The sequence below is a fragment of the Asterias amurensis genome, chromosome 22 (genome assembly GCF_032118995.1).
Source record: "Asterias amurensis chromosome 22, ASM3211899v1".
NCBI classification, from domain to species: Eukaryota; Metazoa; Echinodermata; class Asteroidea; order Forcipulatida; family Asteriidae; genus Asterias; species Asterias amurensis.
The window spans coordinates 2740697-2760159 of NC_092669.1; the positions used below are offsets into that span (position 1 = coordinate 2740697).

Consider the following 19463-nt stretch of genomic DNA (forward strand, 5'->3'; position numbering starts at 1 on the left):
GGCAATTAAAACCATGGTGACTAGACAGTCAATCTATTTTATGGAGGTAGAAATACATGCATGATCTATTTATCATGTATGTCCATCAATAAACAATAACTTCAACAATCAGAGAAAGAAGAGCTAAATTATACTCAAAATGAGCTCAATTATGCAGCAAAATGTTACAAAAACTGTTTTATTTTGAAAAAGTGTGATAAGAAAAAAGTAACAAAAAAATGCCGGATTGCGCCAGTGGTACGGGGTTTAATCAAAGTTAACAGACTTAGAGTATCAAGCGAAGTAACCACTTAGCTAGGCCGGCACGAGGAATATGTGTAGAATTAAATCATTATATACGTTTTTCTATTGCTATTGTGATTGTGCAATGGTGCAATCAAACCCATTACTACTACGATGTGCACAAAACCGTTTAGACTTGTGAACAAGTCGTTTATGATTTGTTGCGGTGAGATAGTCTATTCGTGGTGGTGGCTAATGATCCGACAGCCAATTCACGACTTATCCACAAGTCTAAAATCCGTCAGGTGACCAAGGTTACGCCCACACACAACACGAGTATCATTGTCACATGTTCTTGTTATTGTTTACACTGGTTATAGGCCGTACCATTTTTTAAGGAGGTATGTTTTACAACCACCGAATCGTTAGTTTGTTTTATTTCTTTGTTTTAATCAAAACTGCTTCCAAAATATTGTTTACTTTTATCTTTATTGCATTAAAATACAGTTAAAAATACAATGAGTAAAACATATTTTTGTTTAAAAGATATAATTTTCACATCATTGTAAATGAAGTTCCTTAAAAAAGAGTCGAGTCCCCCAAAGCGGCGCGCTTTTTCTTCAAAAACTCGATGGAAAGCAAAACATCTATAGTCATAATATAACCATAGAGAAAAAATTGTCCTTTCTCTATGATATAGCCTATCCAATTTTGAGGAAATGACAAAATGGACGTCTGTATTTGACATTTCTAATTGTAACTTCCTCTTCTAAAAGAAAGTTACAAAGACAAACCATATTTCTCATTCCTTATAATATAAGGTTTCAACAAACAGTACAATTATTAGATACAACATTACCAATGTGGCAGTACAAGAAACAACGAAAGTAAACTTTGAAATCTTGTGACATAGAACAATAAACCAAAGTTGAAATGGAAACAGAACACTAATTAAAGACAGTGGACACTATTGGTAATTGTCAAAGACTAATCTTCACAGTTGGTGTGTCTCGACATATGCATAAAATAACAAACCTGTGAAAATTTGAGCTCAATCGGTCGTCGAATTTGCGAGATATGAATGAAAGAAAAAAACACTCCTGTCACACGAAGTTGTGTGCTTTCTGATGCTTGATTTCGAGACCTCAAATTCTAAACTTGAGGTCTCAAAATCAAATTATAGGAAAATTACTTCTTTCTCAAAAACTATGTCACTTCAGAGGGAGCTGTTTCTCACAATGTTTTATACCATCCATCTCTCCCCATTACTCGTAGTCAAGAAAGGTTTTATGATGATAAATATTTTGAGTAATTACCAATAGTGTCCACTGCTTTTAATAGATAAAAGTTTAAAAACCCATATAGTATATTAGAGAAGGACAGACCCATATATTTGATAAGATGGTCAGGATTAACTAAAGTAAACCTAACCACTGTGACTAAAAAGCCCGTATCAATCTGATCTTAAAATGGGAATAGATTGTTTAGAAAATAAATTACAAAACAGCTAAGAAAAACCTTGTAAATAGCAATTATGATGATGACGAAATAAACATTGTTCATAATTATACACATGTCTATTTTTAAGATTATTAAGTAAAATCACGCCTAATAAGTTTGGCAAAATGTTGGTATACAAGCACAATTTTCTGCTTGGAACAGCTTATATTACCAGCAGATGTTTAGTGTCAGATTTATGTTTGTGCTCATGGTTTGTTTTACGAAAACAAGAATACATTTTAACCAGGGCCCTGACGAAAACAAAAAGTGTAAAATAAGTGAGATTGTAGCCTACTATAAAACCGTCTACAAATAGCCCGACTGGTTCTCTTGAAAAATATGTTGAAGAAAGGAAAACAAAAGCTAGATTGGTTTCTTCCGCAAGGATAGGGAAAAGACACGTTATTGCTTTCCAGAACGAGTGATTTCATTGGACCCAATGATTTCATTGGATAACGTGCAGTCACGTAAGCTTTCCATATCTGTGTTTTGATTGGTCCAAAGTGACGTGGTTGGTGGCTACACTTTCGGTCGTCTGCAAAGGTGATTATGGACGGGGATTGAATCTCTCGCATAATCATCACGAGCCTTGAAGTGTGACGTCAGATGTTCAGGCTAAACAAAAGCCTCCTCCTTCCCTTTTTTTCAAAAAAGGCAGGACCCTAGATGGCGTCATAATCCCCTAATAACCTTGACCCTGTTTGACCCCGATCGTCCCGAACTCTCGATAGAATGTGAGGAAGAAGAAGATAAAGGCAAATGCGTTGGCCCACTCCGAGGTCGTGCTAATGATGTGGAACGCAAACCCCTGAAACGAAGGGGAAAATAATGAGAGGTTGGGTCACAGCCATTCAATTTTATACAATTTTACGCAAAAAAAAAAAAAAAACCCACAGAGAAACAACTATACAAACAATATTACACCACAACACCAAAAACAACACGCAAACAGACAAACAAACAAACAAACAACTTCCCACACAAACAACAAAACAGTGATACCAAACTTCATGCCTACACAAACAGATGCCCGATATAAGTTGTGACGGGTGTTTATCAGTTTCCCTTTTGACGAATACTCATTGAGAGAAGTTAATAGACCTGCCGTCGATTTCACCAAACTCTTCCTAACTTAGGATTAATCTTAGGACGAGTCCCAGCCCTGCAATGTAGCATGCAAACCTTAAGATTAATCCTAAGTTAAGGCCCGGTCACACAGGCCCCGATAACGAGAACGAAAACGAGAACGATAAAAATGTACGCTCGCGATTGGTTGAATTGCTCCACGCAGAATACGCCCACGCTCATTCAACCAATCGAGGGCGTGCATTTTTATCGTTCTCGTTTTCGTTCTCGTTATCGGGGCCTGTGTGACCGGGCCTTTAGGACGAGTTACTCGTCCTAACTCGAGATAAGATTAATCCTAGCGGTTCGTGAAATCGGCTGCAGGGCCCAGTTTCATGGCTCTGCTTACGTGAAATACGCTTGACGTGAGTGCAAAATCCCATGCAAGCGCCGATTTTTGGCCAATGATAAGCAGAGCCATGAAACTGGGTACTGGTACCGGTATAACGGAATTAGCTAAAATAGCGAGCAATATACATACCACATGTTCTGGAAGCCGTTCTAGGTGAGACAATTCATCAAACAACAAGTCTAACACAACTGAGTCAAGGTATTCAATTAAAGTACACAAATTTACTCGGTACAAATGAAATTTGCACACAAGTACAAAAAGAATACTAAGCTCGAAAGAAGTTTCTATGCAAAACAAGTTTTAAACATTGTTTTTTTTTCTTTCTTTTTTTTCCCCACTTATTTTCAAAAAAACCTTGACGACTAATGAAGCTGAAACATTTACAGGTACATTTTATCACACCAGTGAGTACGTATTAATGTCATCATAAGTGGCTTCTTATACCGCGCATCATATCCGTCACTCATGACGCTCCTGGCGCTGTAACATACAGTACTTCTTGCAAGATGTGGGGGTCCTATGTCTGAAATAATGGAGATCTACATGTACTTCATTTATAGCACCATGAGGGTTAACAAGGTGCTGCGGCGCAAGTTGCTGCCGATCAGACCAGGAACACCGGAGCAAACACCCAGTGCACTGGGTTCTTTTACATGCGTTACACAACACATGAGACCAAATGCTTTGCGTCCCATCCGAAGGACGAATGTGTCTTTCCGGGAAATTCGAACCCACACACTCTGCTGATCAGAAACACCAGAGTTTGAATTCGGTGCTCTTAACCGCTCGGCCACGACACTTCCACAAAAAAACAAAAGGCCAAAACAAAAAGGTATCAAAACCCTTGACTGATAAGCAATGCAGTCATGTCTAATAGAACATTTCAAATGGATACTTGTGATGATGAACACTGTAGTAAAGATGGAGGCCCACAACCGCAGACGACACGTAAGGAGAGAGCAGTACTGAGGCGACAGTTTGTAAGAAATCCAACTCTGGGCGAATCCATAAATGGACCCTCCACCGAAGCATAGAGCCCCACCTATCAGGTGTACAGAGTTTATGTTGGGTTTCTGTTGAAGACACAGACACAATCTTGTCACTGGTAGTCAAGTTGGTGGTTATTAGGGCATTGTCATACGAGGCAACTTTTACAGGTAACTTCAAAGGCAACAAAACTGCAGGTTCCACTTCATAAACATCGATGTGTGTTAAAGGCAGTGGACACTATTGGTAATTACTCAAAATAATGATTGGCATGAAACCTTTCTTGGTCACGAGTAATGGGGAGAGGTTGATGGTATAAAACATCGTGAGAAACGGCTCCCTCTGAAGTGACGTAGTTTTCGAGAAAGAAGTAATTTTCCACAATTAGATTTCGAGACCTCAGATTTAGAACTTGAGGTCTCGAAATCAACCATCTAAAGTCACATAACTTCCTGTGACAAGGGTGTTTTTTTTTCTTTCATTATTATCTCGCAAATTCGATGACCGATTGAGCTCAAATTTTCACAGGGTTGTTATTTTATGCATATGTTGAGATACACCAACTGTGAAGGCTAGTCTTTGACAATTACCAATAGTGTCTACTGTCTTTAAGTATGAATCTTTCGTTAATTTTTGATGGGTCTCGCGTCGCGGCAGAATGCAAAACCGCGGGAGGGGAGGGGGTTGACACGTTCCTCAAATAAAATGACAATAATAATTGATAACTCGAATTTCGGGTTGAGTGAAATAATTCCAGGGGTCGATTTCACAAAGAGTTAGGACTAGTCCTAACTTAGGACTAGTCCTAGGAAATATACAAATTGCATGGATAGTCCTAAGTTAGGTCGAGTAACTGGTCCTAACTCGAGATAAGACTAGTCATAACTCTTTGTGAAATCCACCCCAGGAGGGAGGAGGGACAAATAGATTTTTATTTTTATGGATGGCACCTTACCTGGAAGTTTGCTGCTAGGCTCATCCCAAGAGCTGCCAGGCAGCCGAAGACAACTGCAGCGTCATTCCACTTTAAGACTATCCCTGAAACATCTTGACGGTAGTCTTCGTTAACTTGCTTGTAACGAACATAAACTGAGGTAAAAGCTGGGGGGAGGGAAGAGAAAAGTGAAATAATGAAACTTCACTAAAAAAATATAAAAGTTCCAAGTGCTTCGCATGTGGATTATTTACCAGTCTGGCTACCATAGACAAAATCAATACTCTTGGTTCAATTTCCGTTTTGGTATCGAACCGAGTCTGCTGCTGACAACACCAGGGTCCAATTTCATAGAGCTGCTTTAAGCAAAATTTGCTTAAGCAAAAAAATCTTTGCTTTGTAAAATCAGATTACCTGCTATAAGACTCCACTCAATTGTTATGCTAAGTAAACAACAGCTAAATATTAGTCACAAGCAATGTACATGGCATGACATTTTTGCCAGTTGTGTAAAATAAGCAAGCTATTTTCGTGCTTAAGCAAATATTTTGCTTAAAGGAACACATTGCCTTGGATCGGTCGAGTTGGTCTTTGAAAAGTGTTTGTAACCGTTTTTTATAAAATGCATATGGGTAGAAAGATGTTGTAAAAGTAGAATACAATGATCCACACAAACATGACTCGAAATTGCGTGGTTTTCCTTTTACCTCGTCGACTAACACGTCGGCCATTTATGGGGGTCAAAATTTTGACTCCCATAAATGGCCGACCATGTTAGTTCGCACAGTAGAAGGAAAACCACGCAATTTGGAGGCAAACTTGTGTGGATCATTGTATTCTACTTTTAAAACATCTTTCCAACCATATGCATTTTATAAAAAACGGTTACAGACGCTTTTGTTTTGACCAACTCGTCCGATCCAAGGCAACGTGTTCCTTTAAGCAGCTCTTTGAAGTTGGGCCCAGAGCTCGAGTCCGGTGAACTACAGGGCTCGGACACAACACACGCCAACACTGTTTTCGTGACTTACCAAAAAACCCAGCCAGGTTCATGAGTTGACTGAAAATACACATCTCAGGGGGCGTCGTTCCATTTTCACTGTAATAAAAAAAATTACAATTAAAAATGTTCACAAATACTTGAATGTCTCAGTTATTGAAAATATAGAGTACGGACATTCCAACCATTTAAAAAACATTATTGTCCAACTGCGAATGTCCCACAACGGTTATTATGAAGTTCAAAGTTGAAATGGGGCTTGTAAAAGTGAAAACAAAGTAAAGAAAAGAAGCATTTTAAAAGTATAAATAAAACACTATTAGAGAGGGTTAGAAGATCTAGGTATAGGAAGTAGTCTTGAAGTCAAGACGGTAATTGTTAAGCGCTACCTACTACTGTTGTATGTGTTTAATCGTACTGTGACTGTTGCATGAACGGCAGACAAATAGGCAGCGGCTAACGACTTGTCATCAAGTCTAGATAGGAAGCGGCAATTCTAGGTGAGAGAAAGGGACTTCCCAGGTCTTTTGTCGGTTGCGCAACTCGGCAACAGGATCCTTTAAAGGGGCAACAAGCGAAGCAGACCCGAGGCTGTACATGAAATTAATAATTGTTTTCTCCATTTATTTATTTTATGATCAAACTTATTTATACGTACCTTATGTAGGGGAATATTGGATCGACATGTCCCAGTTTAACAGCTATCCCATACCTGCAAAAATTATAAACAAGTATTAAAACAGTATTTTTGACCATCATGTTAGTTCTGGCCACCATTTCCAGCGAGTTTACAAACTTTTTGAAACCATTATTACTTGTGCACGGGAGGATTTGATCCTGCTCTACGAAATTGCCGCTGTCATCGTGGTGCAGTTTTAATGGGGAATTTTGTTTTGCTAAATCGATTATAAAAGGAAATCTTTAAATACAAATCAGGAAAATAAATTTAAGGATGGTAATTCTGTAAAAGTGAGACAAAATTTGGAGAATCGTCCCTTTTGTTTTTTATTTATGCGTTCTAGGCCTACCATTTCCACTATTTTGGAAGTCATGTACAATTTGACTATACAAAAACGAGGGCATGAAGTCCATTGCACGTTGTGTAATAGGTCAAATTAAGTTCAAAGAACTTCTTGCAAATTTTAGCCAAGAGTTGAAACTGACTGTCAATCTGGTACCCAGCAACTAAGAGTGTATACTTACGGTATTACCATCGAAAGAAACAAGAAGATACCCATCAATAATGGCAACCAGCGAAGTTTCGACGAACGGGAGTGCTTTATTCTACGTTTTAGATTCTGTGGACTAAAGAGATACAAGACAAATTCATAATTATCCGAAATAAGATTTTGCTAATGATTGCCTGGTGAAAAAACTGGCTATAATATTTTCTTTAGACATGATTCAATCATGCTTGCTGATCTATATTTATTTTATTCTACTTACTTATTTTAATTCTCAGACAATACATAAATTAAAAATAAAACAAGCAGAGGCCGTACAGGGAAAGGCAAAAGTCATAAAAACTGTCCATCAAACAAAAACGATGTGGTTAACGAAGGTTAAACATTTATATTTTTTACATAACACAGAAATCTAAAATTGACTTCTTTTTTAGTCGGAAGCCAATGATCTCTAGAAAGGTTATACGCTGTATAGCACCTTCAAAAGAAATAGTTTGGCCAACGTTGTCAATAAAAATGGAAGTTCCTACCTCACTTTAACTAGATTTGACTCAAGTCACAATCCCCTGCCATCGCCAGGAAACTACTGTTTTGAGATGCTAGCTCTGCATTCCCAAACCTGTTTCGCATTTTGACGGCGAGCGCGCACTGCGCAACAGGGCCCAATTTCATAGAGCTGCTTAAGCACAACATTTTGCTTAAGCAAAAAAAATCTTGCTCAGTAAAATCAGATTACCAGCCAAGAATCCACTTAATTGTTATGCTTAGATGCAGCAAATGTACAGTCACAAGCAATGTATATGGCGTGACATTTTTGCCAGTAACATGTGTAAAATAAGCGAGCTATTTTCAAGGTTAAAGGAACACGTTGCCTTGGATCGGTCGAGTTGGTCTTTGAAAAACGTTTGTAACCGTTTTTTATAAAATGCATATGGGTAGAAAGATGTTGTAAAAGTAGAATACAATGATCCACACAAACATGCCTCGAAATTGCGTGGTTTTCCTTTTACCTCGTCGACTAACACGTCGGCCATTTATGGGGGTCAAAATTTTGACTCCCATAAATGGCCGACGGTGATAGTTCGCACAGTAGAAGGAAAACCACGCAATTTCGAGGCAAACTTGTGTGGATCATTGTATTCTACTTTTAAAACATTTTTTCAACCATATGCATTATATAAAAAACGGTTAAAAACGCTTTTGTTTTGACCAACTCGTCCGATCCAAGGCAACGTGTTCCTTTAAGCAAATCTTTTGCTTGAGCAGCTCATATGAGATTGAGCCCCTTGTTTGCTAGTTTAGGTGGCGCGATATGCTTGGGGACCTCTCACACGAGCATGGGACTTGAATCAAGTCTACACTTCAACCTGCCCACAATGACTTTCACTTTTATCACATGTTCTCCCCCCCCCCCCCCCCGTTTCCAATGCGGCACATTAGAATAAAATTATCAAATGAACAAACTTACCTTATGTTTATGGAGCCGTAGTCTGCGCTCGCTTCACCACTCCCAGACTCCTCACTCTTCATTTCAACAATTTCACTCATGTTTATCAGTTTTCACTCAGAGTTTCACCTAGTTTTTCATTCAGGTTATTACTGGAACAATACAATGTTCATCGCCGCAGTTTACTTTTATAGAACTTGACGTTTCAAAATCCCTTGTTGGCGAATTACCAGGAAATATAGTTGAAAGTGAAATATCATCATATTATTATAGGCCTAATACAATTATTAGTTTCTGTGCATGTGAACCGGTGTGACATTATTACGCATGCACTGTTGATCAAGTCACGAGAAAAACGACCTGGTTTGGGGGAAGTCCCTAGTTCGGTGGTGATGTCATGTATTGTGACACTCGGACTAAGGCCGTGTCCGAAACGACGACTTCGGCTACAGCTACGTCTAGATCAGCGCGTCTTCCAGTGTTGAAGAATAGGCAGACGCGCGCGATCTAGCCGTAGCTGTAGCCGAAGTCGCCGTTTCGGACACGGCCTAAGAGACCACTAATAAAATGGGATAGGCTATACGAGGATAAAACAAATAGGTCAATGAGTCAATATAGTAGACAATAGTCAATAGTCTGTTTTCTACCTCCCATGGTTTTATTGTCACACATTATTATTAACGGTGAAAGTCACTTTGGTTTGCGAGTCTAAAAACATTAAAATTACAAGAAAAAAACCCAGAATAAACCAAAACTAAGTGTGAGGCAACAACAAAGGGCACAACGTACGTGGGACTCGAATTTTAGCCGAATTTGTTTTCTCTGGACGACTGATCAAAACGAATTATGAAACTTTTGGCATGGGGGGGGGGGGGGTGTACATTCTCCACTGGAGAATGTACACCCGAAATTTTACAGAAAGAGGTATTGACTATAGAACATTAATTTGAATCTTAGAAAGTTAACACGCATGATAAAGCCGAATGCTTTCTTCTTTTTAGACCTCTGGAACGGCACCCTTTCATGCAACCGTAGGGCGTTTTTTAAAGTTCATTTCACACTGAACATGTTGTGCCCAAATGTTCACAGGTGTAATTTAGGACACTCACGAAAGTGATGATATGACAAAAAGTACCATTAAAAACTATCCTGCCTCAGAAACAAAATAATTTCTCACTCAAAAATTGAGACATTTCAAGCGCCCAATGAAACCTTTTTTTATAGGCATCTGAAAGCACACAAACTTGTGCAACACGTGTGTTTTTCTTTAATTATTCTCTTGCAACTTCGATGAGGAAGAGGTTATTTTCTTTAATTCCTATGCAGAAGAGGTTCTTCTCTTTAATTCGTTAATTGACAATAAAAATAATGTTATGTATAGTCTGCACACAAGCAACTGTGTACACAGTCAGGTGACTAAAGGTCACAAAAGGTCACCTGAACCACGGAGCTTGTGTCACTGTCACATGCTTCACTGTTGATGTTTTCATTCACAGGGACTGGTTTATACCATTTTGTAAAATAGGTAACTTCTTTACGGCAAACAAATTATTATTTTGTCATACTCATTAAATAAGAATGTTTTTAACCCATATTAAATAGCTATAAATCTTAAATCCATTTCATTACAACTAAGAAGTAGAATAGGTACAAAATATTGGTTTTAAAAGAATCCTCAAGTATGGTTATTTCTGTCAACACCTAATAAAGTGTTCTCAACCTAACGTTGGCGGCGTGCTTTTTTTAGGGAAAGTCCCATTTTCTTCTAAAAACTCTAGCAACAATCATCATGGGTTCTGTGTTCAGAAGTTGTTCCTTCATTTCATGGCGTTAGTGTGTAAAATATGACTGTAAGTAAAACTTTTTAAACAGTATTGGTATCTTTCCTGGTAGTGGAAGCTGTGATATTTACAGACTTTTTTGTTACTGTCTAAATAACTGTGGAAATTGCTGTTATTTTTTTGTTTCAATTGTTCACCGTCGTCTCTGAAGACTGAGTCTAGTCATGCATTTTATAACCAGGCCTATAGCAGAACGAACCTCATCATAGTTCTATGACTATATGAGTAGCCTACAGCTAGCGGCCCCATAAATCGGTCCAAGAAATAAATAAGACACAGTAATTTAACTGGGTCTAGAGAAATATCTTGTGACTTCCGTGTTTCTGTTGTTTCACTTTTGTTTTATCATAGAGTGGACAGTCCTTACTCTATGGTTTTATTAACAACACTATCGTGGCGAGGGTTTGACGTTTTATTCATAATCATAGACCATGGATGGAACTGGTGCTCTGTAATATTTTTTGTATATATAATTTTAAATGTTGACATATGCATTCTTACACTACAGCCAATCTCCTTCATTATCATTACACTACTAAATAGAAACATTAGTTTAACGTCAATAAATATAAATTGCACAACTTAAAAACAAGCCAAGACATTGTGATTCAGTTACCAGGGGTACAAACCCACAACCTTGTAATTGCAAGTCTGGTGATCCCCCACCATCACCAGCAGATCGAGGGTTGTGATAGTTCTGTGGGCGGATCGATGGTTAGGAATACCACAACCTGCAGGAGGATCGAGGGTTGTGATTATCGTAATCTGCGGAAGGGATTAAGTGTTCCTAAACCCTTGGATGCTTAAAATCCAAAATTGAAACAATCTATAGATACAGATAAAAAAAAGAAGAAGATATCGACTGATTTGTTTGGGTAATTGAATTAAAATCGAATTTTCTTCACACAGATTGCCAAGATGAGGAGCCTCAGCTTTCTACCAATTTGTTTGTTTTTATTACTCGTCGTCACTCTTGTCACAACCTACACTATTGCTGTCCTCAGAGGAGATGTGGAAGTTTTTTTCCCATACATAAGGTTTGTCGATCATCCCCCCACACCCTGCCCTCCTACCTTCCCCTGTTTGATTGTCATTGCTCAGTTGACTCTGCCGCACACACTTCAACCAATCAAAAGTCAAACCAAACGCCAATTATGCCCTTAACTTTTCAGTGACTGATAGTCTCTCTAGACTGGTCAGTGCTTTTCAACACTGAACTACTTAGCCTGACAACTTGAGATAATTCTAGTCCTAAGGGGTCGATTTCAAAGGCTGAGTCACACTGCAGCGATAACGATAACGATCACGACGCAAAGAGAACTCATTATATTGGTTGAATTGCTCCACGCAGAATACGCACACGCTCATTCAACCAATAGAATGCATTCTGCAGTGGGACCGAGCCTTTAGGACTAGTCCTAGGAGATATTAAAAACTGATGGCTAGTCCTAAGTTACGACGATTAACTCGTTCTAAGTCGAGATAAGACTAATCTTAAAGCCATTATACACAATCGGTACAGAAAAGAAAAAAAGTTCACAGATTTACAAATAATTTACAGGGTTTACAGAAGGTAATGGTGAAAGACTTCTCTTGAAATATTGTTCCATGAAATGCTTTACTTTTTGAGAAATCATTAAAACAATATCAATTCTCGACAGCGAGAATTACGGATTTATTTTAAACACATGTCATGACACGGCGAAATGTGCATAAACAAGAGTGGGTTTTCCCGTTATTTTCTCCCGACTCCGATGACCGATTGAGCCTAAATTTTCACAGGTTATATGATATATAAGTTGTGATACACGAAGTGTGAGACTTGGACACTTCTGTTTACCGAAAGTGTATAATGGTTTTAAAGCCATTTGACCCTTTCGGTAAAAAGTAGTGTCCAAGGCCCACACTTTGTGTACCACAACTTCTATATCAAATACCAAACCTGTGAAAATTTAGGCTCAATCGGTCATCGGAGTCGGGAGTAAACAAACGGAAAAACCCACCTTGTTTCCGGCGCATTTCGCCGTGTCATGACATGTGTTTAAATAAATCCGTAATTCTCGTTAACGAGAATTTATATTGTTTCGCTGTTTTCTCAAAAAGTAAAGCATTTCATGGAATAATATTTCAAGAGAAGTCTTTCGCCATTGCCTTCTGTAAACCCTTTAAGTTATTTGTAAATCTGTGAACTTTTTCTTTTTTTCTGAACCGAAAGTGTATAATGGCTTTAACTCTTTGTGAAAACCACCCCAGGTGTTTTAAGGATCATTTTTTTTAAGGGAGAACGCTGATATGTTAGGAGCAGATCTGTAATAAATAAATTTTGTTTTGTTTTTTCTAGTGAAACTGGAGGGAAGCCGCCGGAAAGCTGCATTTTCGGTCAGTTTGTGAACGTGGCTTGTGTACTACGTAAGTATTTGTCCTATCAAAATTGTTGTTTCTTCTTTTTTAGGTGCAAGGATTATAAATTTGCCCAATGAAAAACAAGAAGCTCTCTTCTCAAAACAAATGGTTTCTGGTTAAGCCCGGTTCATACTTCCTGCGAATGCGATATGAATGTGGACGGCAGTAATAGACAAGTCTTCCAAATGCCTTTTTTTTTTCTGTGGTAGAAGAATAGATTTCTAGACAAGTTCTCAAAAGAACATACAGCAAAGTAGACGCATGACAACTGTTACCGCAAACCAAATATACATTGATATCTCACCATGCAACGCCTAAAGGATTATACAGTTTTTAGAATGTTTTGTCGTTGCTAATCATTCACATCAACAATCTCTACCATCACCCATAATCATCAAAAAGCAAGACCTAAATCTCAAAATTCAAAATCTACACATCAAAGTGGATATACACCCAATTTGCACACAATTTGCAATACTGTGGGAGTTAGTACTATTTGGTCCAAAAATTTACGTCCTAATTTGGCCACAAACTATCGATTACAGCCAAAATTAAAGAGAGACAGAGTTCGTATTTGAACCAGATATACAGTTTTAAGAATGTTTTGTCTCTCCTATTGCACAGTACTTGCTACACTTTACGTTCGTTTCAAAGAAGTGGATACCATAGAGGGCCTTCCCTCGAAGCAGATCAATGGACTCAACAAAGTCAGTGCCGTGCTCGGAGTCGCAGCAACACTAGGGATGAGTGTGGTCGCAAACTTCCAGGTGAGGCGTCTGGCAACCAGACAGTCGCTAGAAAATTTCCAATGTAAACGTCTCACAAGAGTCACCAGTAGGCCTGGGCGACTAGTGTCATAGTCGGGACTATTGACTGATTAGTTGAGTTGCGACTGTTCTTTTTCAGCTACTCAATAAATCATGTCTCCAAAACTACTATAAAAATAGTTGCGACTACCTGTTTGGTGAACCAATTACGTCACTCACGATTCTTCAAGACAACAGAGTTTAACCACAAAACCAAATTAGACATCAGTGACACAATCCTTCAATCCTTTCGGCTTAAATTTTACTATAACTTAACTATGCCCGTGGCATTTGGCACAATGCATCTCGAGAATTAAAAACTAGTCGCAACTATGATGTAGACTTCACTAGTCGCCCTGGCCTAAACCTTGTGATTGCAAGTCCTGCAGTCAGTTGACCTTGGTGACCTCTGTCAACACCCAGCCATAGTCCTGTCTAACAACTTGAATACTAAATGGTGTTTGAAGCTTTGCATGCGAGTGTGGAGAATAAGAGTAACTATAAATATAAATATGAATAGTAAACCTGCGGGTACAACCGTGAGTAAAATCTCTTTTGAAGGAGTGGTGGCTCTGAAAAGAGCCGGTTTGGTCTATACATGAATACTATATAAATTTTATGCTTAATTTTGAAAGGCGAGTGCACTGAGGCATTTTTTTTCCCTAACGAGCACCCATTGAAGAAATTGTAAATTTGTACCGGAGCATTTCAAGAGCACCGAGGCAATGACTCAAGGGCATTGAGGCAGTCGCATTCGTTGACTAATTTAAGTATCAGGCCTGGAAATTTCGAGCTGCCTCTAGCTACCAGGCAATCTCGGTTGTCTAGTTGCAAATGTTGTGGGTTCGAATCCCACCCGAGTAATATGCCTATGTGATTTGTTTGTACACAGCTTTGGAAAGTGCACAGTAACATACAGTGCTTACACAGATCAGTGTTTCTGGGTAAACAAATTTATCCCAGAAGCAAATTTCAATTCTTTGACACCATCTTTGTTTTTTTCTTCGGCACTTCTATATGCAGGACACCAACGTATTTGTGGTGCATCGTATCGGCGCCTACACCTTGTTCGTCTGCATGACTCTTTATTCCATGCTACACACAATGATCACCTATCTAGTATGCCCAGAGTACAGCAAACCGCTCGTTGGCATTGTTCGTCTCTTGCTGTCGTTGTCGATGTTCTTCACCATGGTTACATGTATCCTTTAGTCTAAACTATCAAAAACTTTGCCTCTTTTGTCAATGTCATTGTTCGGGGGCCAAATTTTTCAAAGGTCATGGGTTCGAATCCCACCCGAGTAACGTGCCTGTGATATTTTTTCACAGGACTCGGGGGGAAAGTACTGAGTATACAGTGCTAACACACATCAGTGTATGGGTAAAAACCAAAATTAATGTTCTTTATCCCCGATGCAAATTTAACATCTATTATATCGTTGCGGTACCCGCTGCCAAAACATAGGATTCGAACTGCCTCTAGCTGCCGGGCAACCTCAGTAGTCTAGTTGGTAAGACACTGCTCTAGAATTGCAAGAGTAGTGGGTTCGAATCCCACCCGAGTAATATGCCTGTGATATTTTTTCACAAAACTCGGGAAAGTACCGAGTATACAGTGCTAACACACATTGGTGTATGGGCAAAACCAAAATTAATATTGTTTTATCCCCGATGCAAACTTCCATCTTTTAAAGGCAGTGGACACTATTGGTAATTGTCAAAGACTAGCCTTCACAGTTGGTGTATCTCAACATATGCATAAAATAACAAACCTGCGAAAATTTGAGCTCAATCGGTCATCAAAGTTGCGAGATAATAATGAAAGAAGAAATACCCTAGTCACACAAAGTTGTGTGCGTTTAGATGGTTGATTTCGAGACCTCAAGTTCTAAACTTGAGGTCTCAAAATCAAAATCGTGGAAAATTACTTCTATCTCGAAAACTACTCCACTTCAGAGGGAGCCGTTTCTCGCAATGTTTTATACTGCCAACCTCTCCCCATTACTCTTTACCAAGTGAGGTTTAATGCTAACAATTATTTTGAGTAAATACCAGTAGTGTCCACTGCCTTTAAAGATTGTTTTCCTTAGCGTAATTCTCCTTTAGGCTTTACAACATCTTCTATAGCCTCGGCAGAATGGATGAACCACCATAACCCAAATGACACCGAGTTCTTCTGGAAACCAACCGATGGGGTAAGTCAGTAAATCCGACCATTCCCATGGTCGGAGAAACTTTCGAGAGAAATTCAGAACCAACCTCTGCTCTCCTGATCCCAATTTCATTAAGTCTCCTGGCGATGACTAGAGCAAGCTAGTCGAAACGTTGAGACCAATTCAAGAACTGACTCCGCGGTAGTGCAGTTAATTACGATCCTATAAGCTAAAGTAGTAGTCCCAGCCAATTTTCTATTCCTTCCGCCCAGGTAGTAGTAAAAACGCAGGACAGTTCTTTTCAGAATTGAGAAGTCTCCCGAACATCCGAAAAATCTACTCCGTGGTAGTAGAATAGAGAAAGACAGTTCTCTAAAGAACAAACAGCAAACCAAATGTATATATTGATACCTCACCATGCAATGCCTCAAATCCTATAATATTCATTAAGACTGTTAGCACAAAAACTTGCTGAGCACAGACAAAAACTTGCTTTAATAGCAGACACTGGTTACCAGCCTAAATTCAACAAAGTTTACATTGGTTCAACTGGTGCCCACTCATTATTTTGATTAGAAAGAAAATCTTAAGCAGTATTTTCTACTCCAATTAAGTTTCAGCTCACCCCAAACTTCTGTGTTTATGAACTATATTGCCAAAGTTGTTGCTCCTTAACAACTAAACTTAAAGAGTCTATTATTTTTGTACTCTACCACTCAGGGTTATGACTTTCATATATATAGCAAGTACAATGTGCGAATGGGCACTGCCCACCTCCTTAAACAATACGTTTGTGACCCCCGATGTTTTCTGCTACAGTACATGTAGTTTCAGCTAAGCAACTCCATGAATTTGTAGTCAAAGTGGTTCCTCATTAAAGGGATGCTGCAGTGAATTAAAATAAAACAGTTAATTTTGCTGTCATTTATATCTGATATATGTATTGAACATCAATAAAATGAGTTTTGTTCTTTCCCCGACATATCTCACTTGCGTAATTAGCGAATAAGTCATGGCCCCCCTTTTTTGGATTGTTACCGCCCCCCTACCATCGACGTCACGTCGGGAATTCAAACATATCATCGGAAAAAAGAGTCTGGTCCCTAACTACACGCGCCTAGGTACCAGGCCACACAGTGCACACGTCTCTTTATGCACACAGCCAGGGGGCCCGACGGCTCGGGTTCCCGACATGACGTCACGTTCATGCTCCCTTTTAGGGGCGGGGTGGGTTCCCCTAATCTCTTGAAAACCATTTTTAAAATACTTGCGTAATTTAAAAAAATATATAAAAAAATATTTCAGGTTTAAAAAGTCATGTTTAATCGTTTAAATTATTTTAAAAAACACTTCAGCCACCCTTTAACAAATAAACTTAAAGAGTCTATTATTTTTGTTACTCCACTCAGGGTTATGACTTCCATATAGCGAGTACAATGTGCGAATGGGCACTGGCCGTCTCCTTCGCATTGTTCTGTCTCACCTTTGTCAGCGAGTTCCGACACATCAGCCTAGGCGTCAACATGTTTCTTCACACGGAGCCGTTCAGCGCTGTCAGGCTCGGAAATGATATCCAGCCGAATGAGCGGACCAGACTATTTGTATGAAAGAGGTATCTATGGCCCTTTTAAAACCATGATTTCTGCTTTGGATTCGGCTTTAGGCTCCGTTCTCTTGTCTGAATGCTTACGCAAACCACGCGCAAATTGTCAAAACAACCGCAGGGCCAAGCTAGCCTGAGCCGAATTTGGAGCCAAGCTGTGGATTTGAAAAGGGACCTAGTTTTGATATGCCGAATGGCCAAGCGCACCTGACTTAAGCTCCGGGTCTAATTTCTTAGAGTTGCTTTAGGTTTAAGTTTAAAAAGAGGCTAAGATAGGACATATATTTTTTATCCATACATAGTATGTTTTGAGACTTTGAAATGGAAAAAAAAAACCTCAATTTACCTATAAATGATCCATTATAAGAAACCAAATTTTTCAAGGGTCGTGGGTTTGAATCCCACCCGAGTAATTTGCCTAAAAGTTAGTCTGTTTTACCATTGAGGGGCTGAGCGCTGTAAGTATCATTATTATTATTATCATTATTATTACTGAGCCGCTTCCCATCCAGGTTGCCTCAAACCAAAATTCTATCAAAGAGGGCTGTTTTCTCAGCACACTCAAACGAAAATGTTCATAATGCCCCTGCCCATTACTTGTCACCAAGAAAGGTTTTATGCGAATAATTATTTTGAGTACCTACCAATAGTGTCCACTGCCTTTAAAAGAGAGCCATATCAGCCCGTCATGGTGAGCTACCTTCACAGTAGTCTTGGTGCAAGACGATGTTTTTCACTAAAACTCAACTATCGTGATCCAGCTCCACTCGTACTTCTCCTCACTGCGCACACTACTAAAGAGGTTGACAAACTCATCAAGAACGTCTTGTGCCAAGACTACCTACACAGATGCCTGTGTCTATTGTTTGAACTCGGTGATGACAGCCTATGACGTCACTAAGCTCAAATAGCACCCTATAAATAACCAAAGTATGCTGATCAGAGCATGAGTAAGGTACCATGTCACATGTTCAATTTGTGACTGGTATCTTGCTCATTTCTGCTAAGCAGACAATTGTTTTAAGCAGTACTTTCTGCTTAAAGGTGCTCTATGAAATTGAGCCGAGCGGTGGCATCATGCAGGGGGTCTGTGTCGACCATAAGAAATTACTTGCGTATAATTACTATTTACAAAAATACGTTCACTTATTGTCATATTTATAATGACATTAAACTGTATTTTATGCAGCAATTACAGACAACTTTTAAATATTTTAAGTATTATTTTGTACAGAACTAATATCAGTTATTTTGCTAGCTGTTTAGACGCAGAGTATACATGTTGGGGGAACTGAGTAGATTTTTTCAATCCTATATAATTGTAGATAAATGAAAGGAACCAGTGAAAATTTCACTTCAACATTTGGTGGCGCTTTTGAGATTTGCTAATAGGAATACACAATTTGAGTGTCTGACAGTCAAATGTATCATTTCACTTCGGAGTAATGTGGGTCATGGAAAAGTACATCAATGAATCTGAGAATCGTTTCTGTCAGAAACATTTCTCAGATGTGTTGTGGATTTTTTGTACTGACAATGTCTTTAAAGGAACACGTTGCTTGCGATCGGTCGAGTTGGTCTTTGAAACGCGTTTGTAACCGTTTTTTATAAAATGCAAATGGGTAGAAAGATGTTGTAAAAGTAGAATACAATAATTCACACAAACATGCCTCGAAATTGCACGGTTTTCCTTTTACCTCGTCGACTAACATGGTCGGCCATTTATGGGAGTCAAATTTTTGACTCCCATAAATGGCCGACCGTGTTAGTTCGCCAAGTAAAAGGACAACCACGCAATTTCGAGGCAAATTTGTGTGGATCATTGTATTCTACTTTTAAAACATCTTTCCAACCATATGCATTTTATAAAAAACGGTTACAAACGCTTTTTATAGACCAACTCGTT

At 38.9% G+C, this 19463-nt stretch overlaps 2 protein-coding genes across 2 annotated transcripts; one reads left to right on the top strand and one right to left on the bottom strand.

Moving 5' to 3' along the window:
• Positions 1 to 182: 182 nt before the first annotated feature.
• On the bottom strand, positions 183 to 9036 carry LOC139953987 (DNA damage-regulated autophagy modulator protein 1-like). The gene is made up of 8 exons (XM_071953609.1): positions 8773 to 9036; positions 7324 to 7425; positions 6779 to 6832; positions 6152 to 6219; positions 5142 to 5287; positions 4095 to 4272; positions 3329 to 3378; positions 183 to 2530 (listed from the first exon to the last, which is right to left on the bottom strand). The coding sequence occupies exons 1-8, from the start codon at positions 8850 to 8852 to the stop codon at positions 2405 to 2407; spliced, it is 804 nt and encodes a 267-aa protein (XP_071809710.1). The 5' UTR covers positions 8853 to 9036; the 3' UTR covers positions 183 to 2404.
• A 1487-nt stretch (positions 9037 to 10523) lies between these two features.
• Positions 10524 to 19199, top strand: LOC139953849 (DNA damage-regulated autophagy modulator protein 1-like). The gene is made up of 7 exons (XM_071953429.1): positions 10524 to 10601; positions 11502 to 11629; positions 12934 to 13001; positions 13620 to 13762; positions 14825 to 15002; positions 15908 to 15996; positions 17364 to 19199. The coding sequence occupies exons 1-7, from the start codon at positions 10596 to 10598 to the stop codon at positions 17559 to 17561; spliced, it is 810 nt and encodes a 269-aa protein (XP_071809530.1). The 5' UTR covers positions 10524 to 10595; the 3' UTR covers positions 17562 to 19199.
• The last annotated feature ends 264 nt before the right edge of the window (positions 19200 to 19463 follow it).

Excerpts from the sequence above, each read along its gene's own strand:
- LOC139953987 (XM_071953609.1), bottom strand. The coding sequence starts at position 8,852 with ATGAGTGAAATTGTTGAAATGAAGAGTGAGGAGTCTGGGAGTGGTGAA. Across the intron at positions 5,288-6,151 it reads GAACCTGGCTGGGTTTTTTG|CTTTTACCTCAGTTTATGTT; the intron begins GTAAGTCACGAA and ends CCCTCCCCCCAG. Across the intron at positions 4,273-5,141 it reads GCCTAGCAGCAAACTTCCAG|AAACCCAACATAAACTCTGT; the intron begins GTAAGGTGCCAT and ends TGTCTTCAACAG.
- LOC139953849 (XM_071953429.1), top strand. Across the intron at positions 13,002-13,619 it reads GAACGTGGCTTGTGTACTAC|TACTTGCTACACTTTACGTT; the intron begins GTAAGTATTTGT and ends CCTATTGCACAG. Across the intron at positions 15,997-17,363 it reads TCTGGAAACCAACCGATGGG|GGTTATGACTTCCATATAGC; the intron begins GTAAGTCAGTAA and ends TACTCCACTCAG.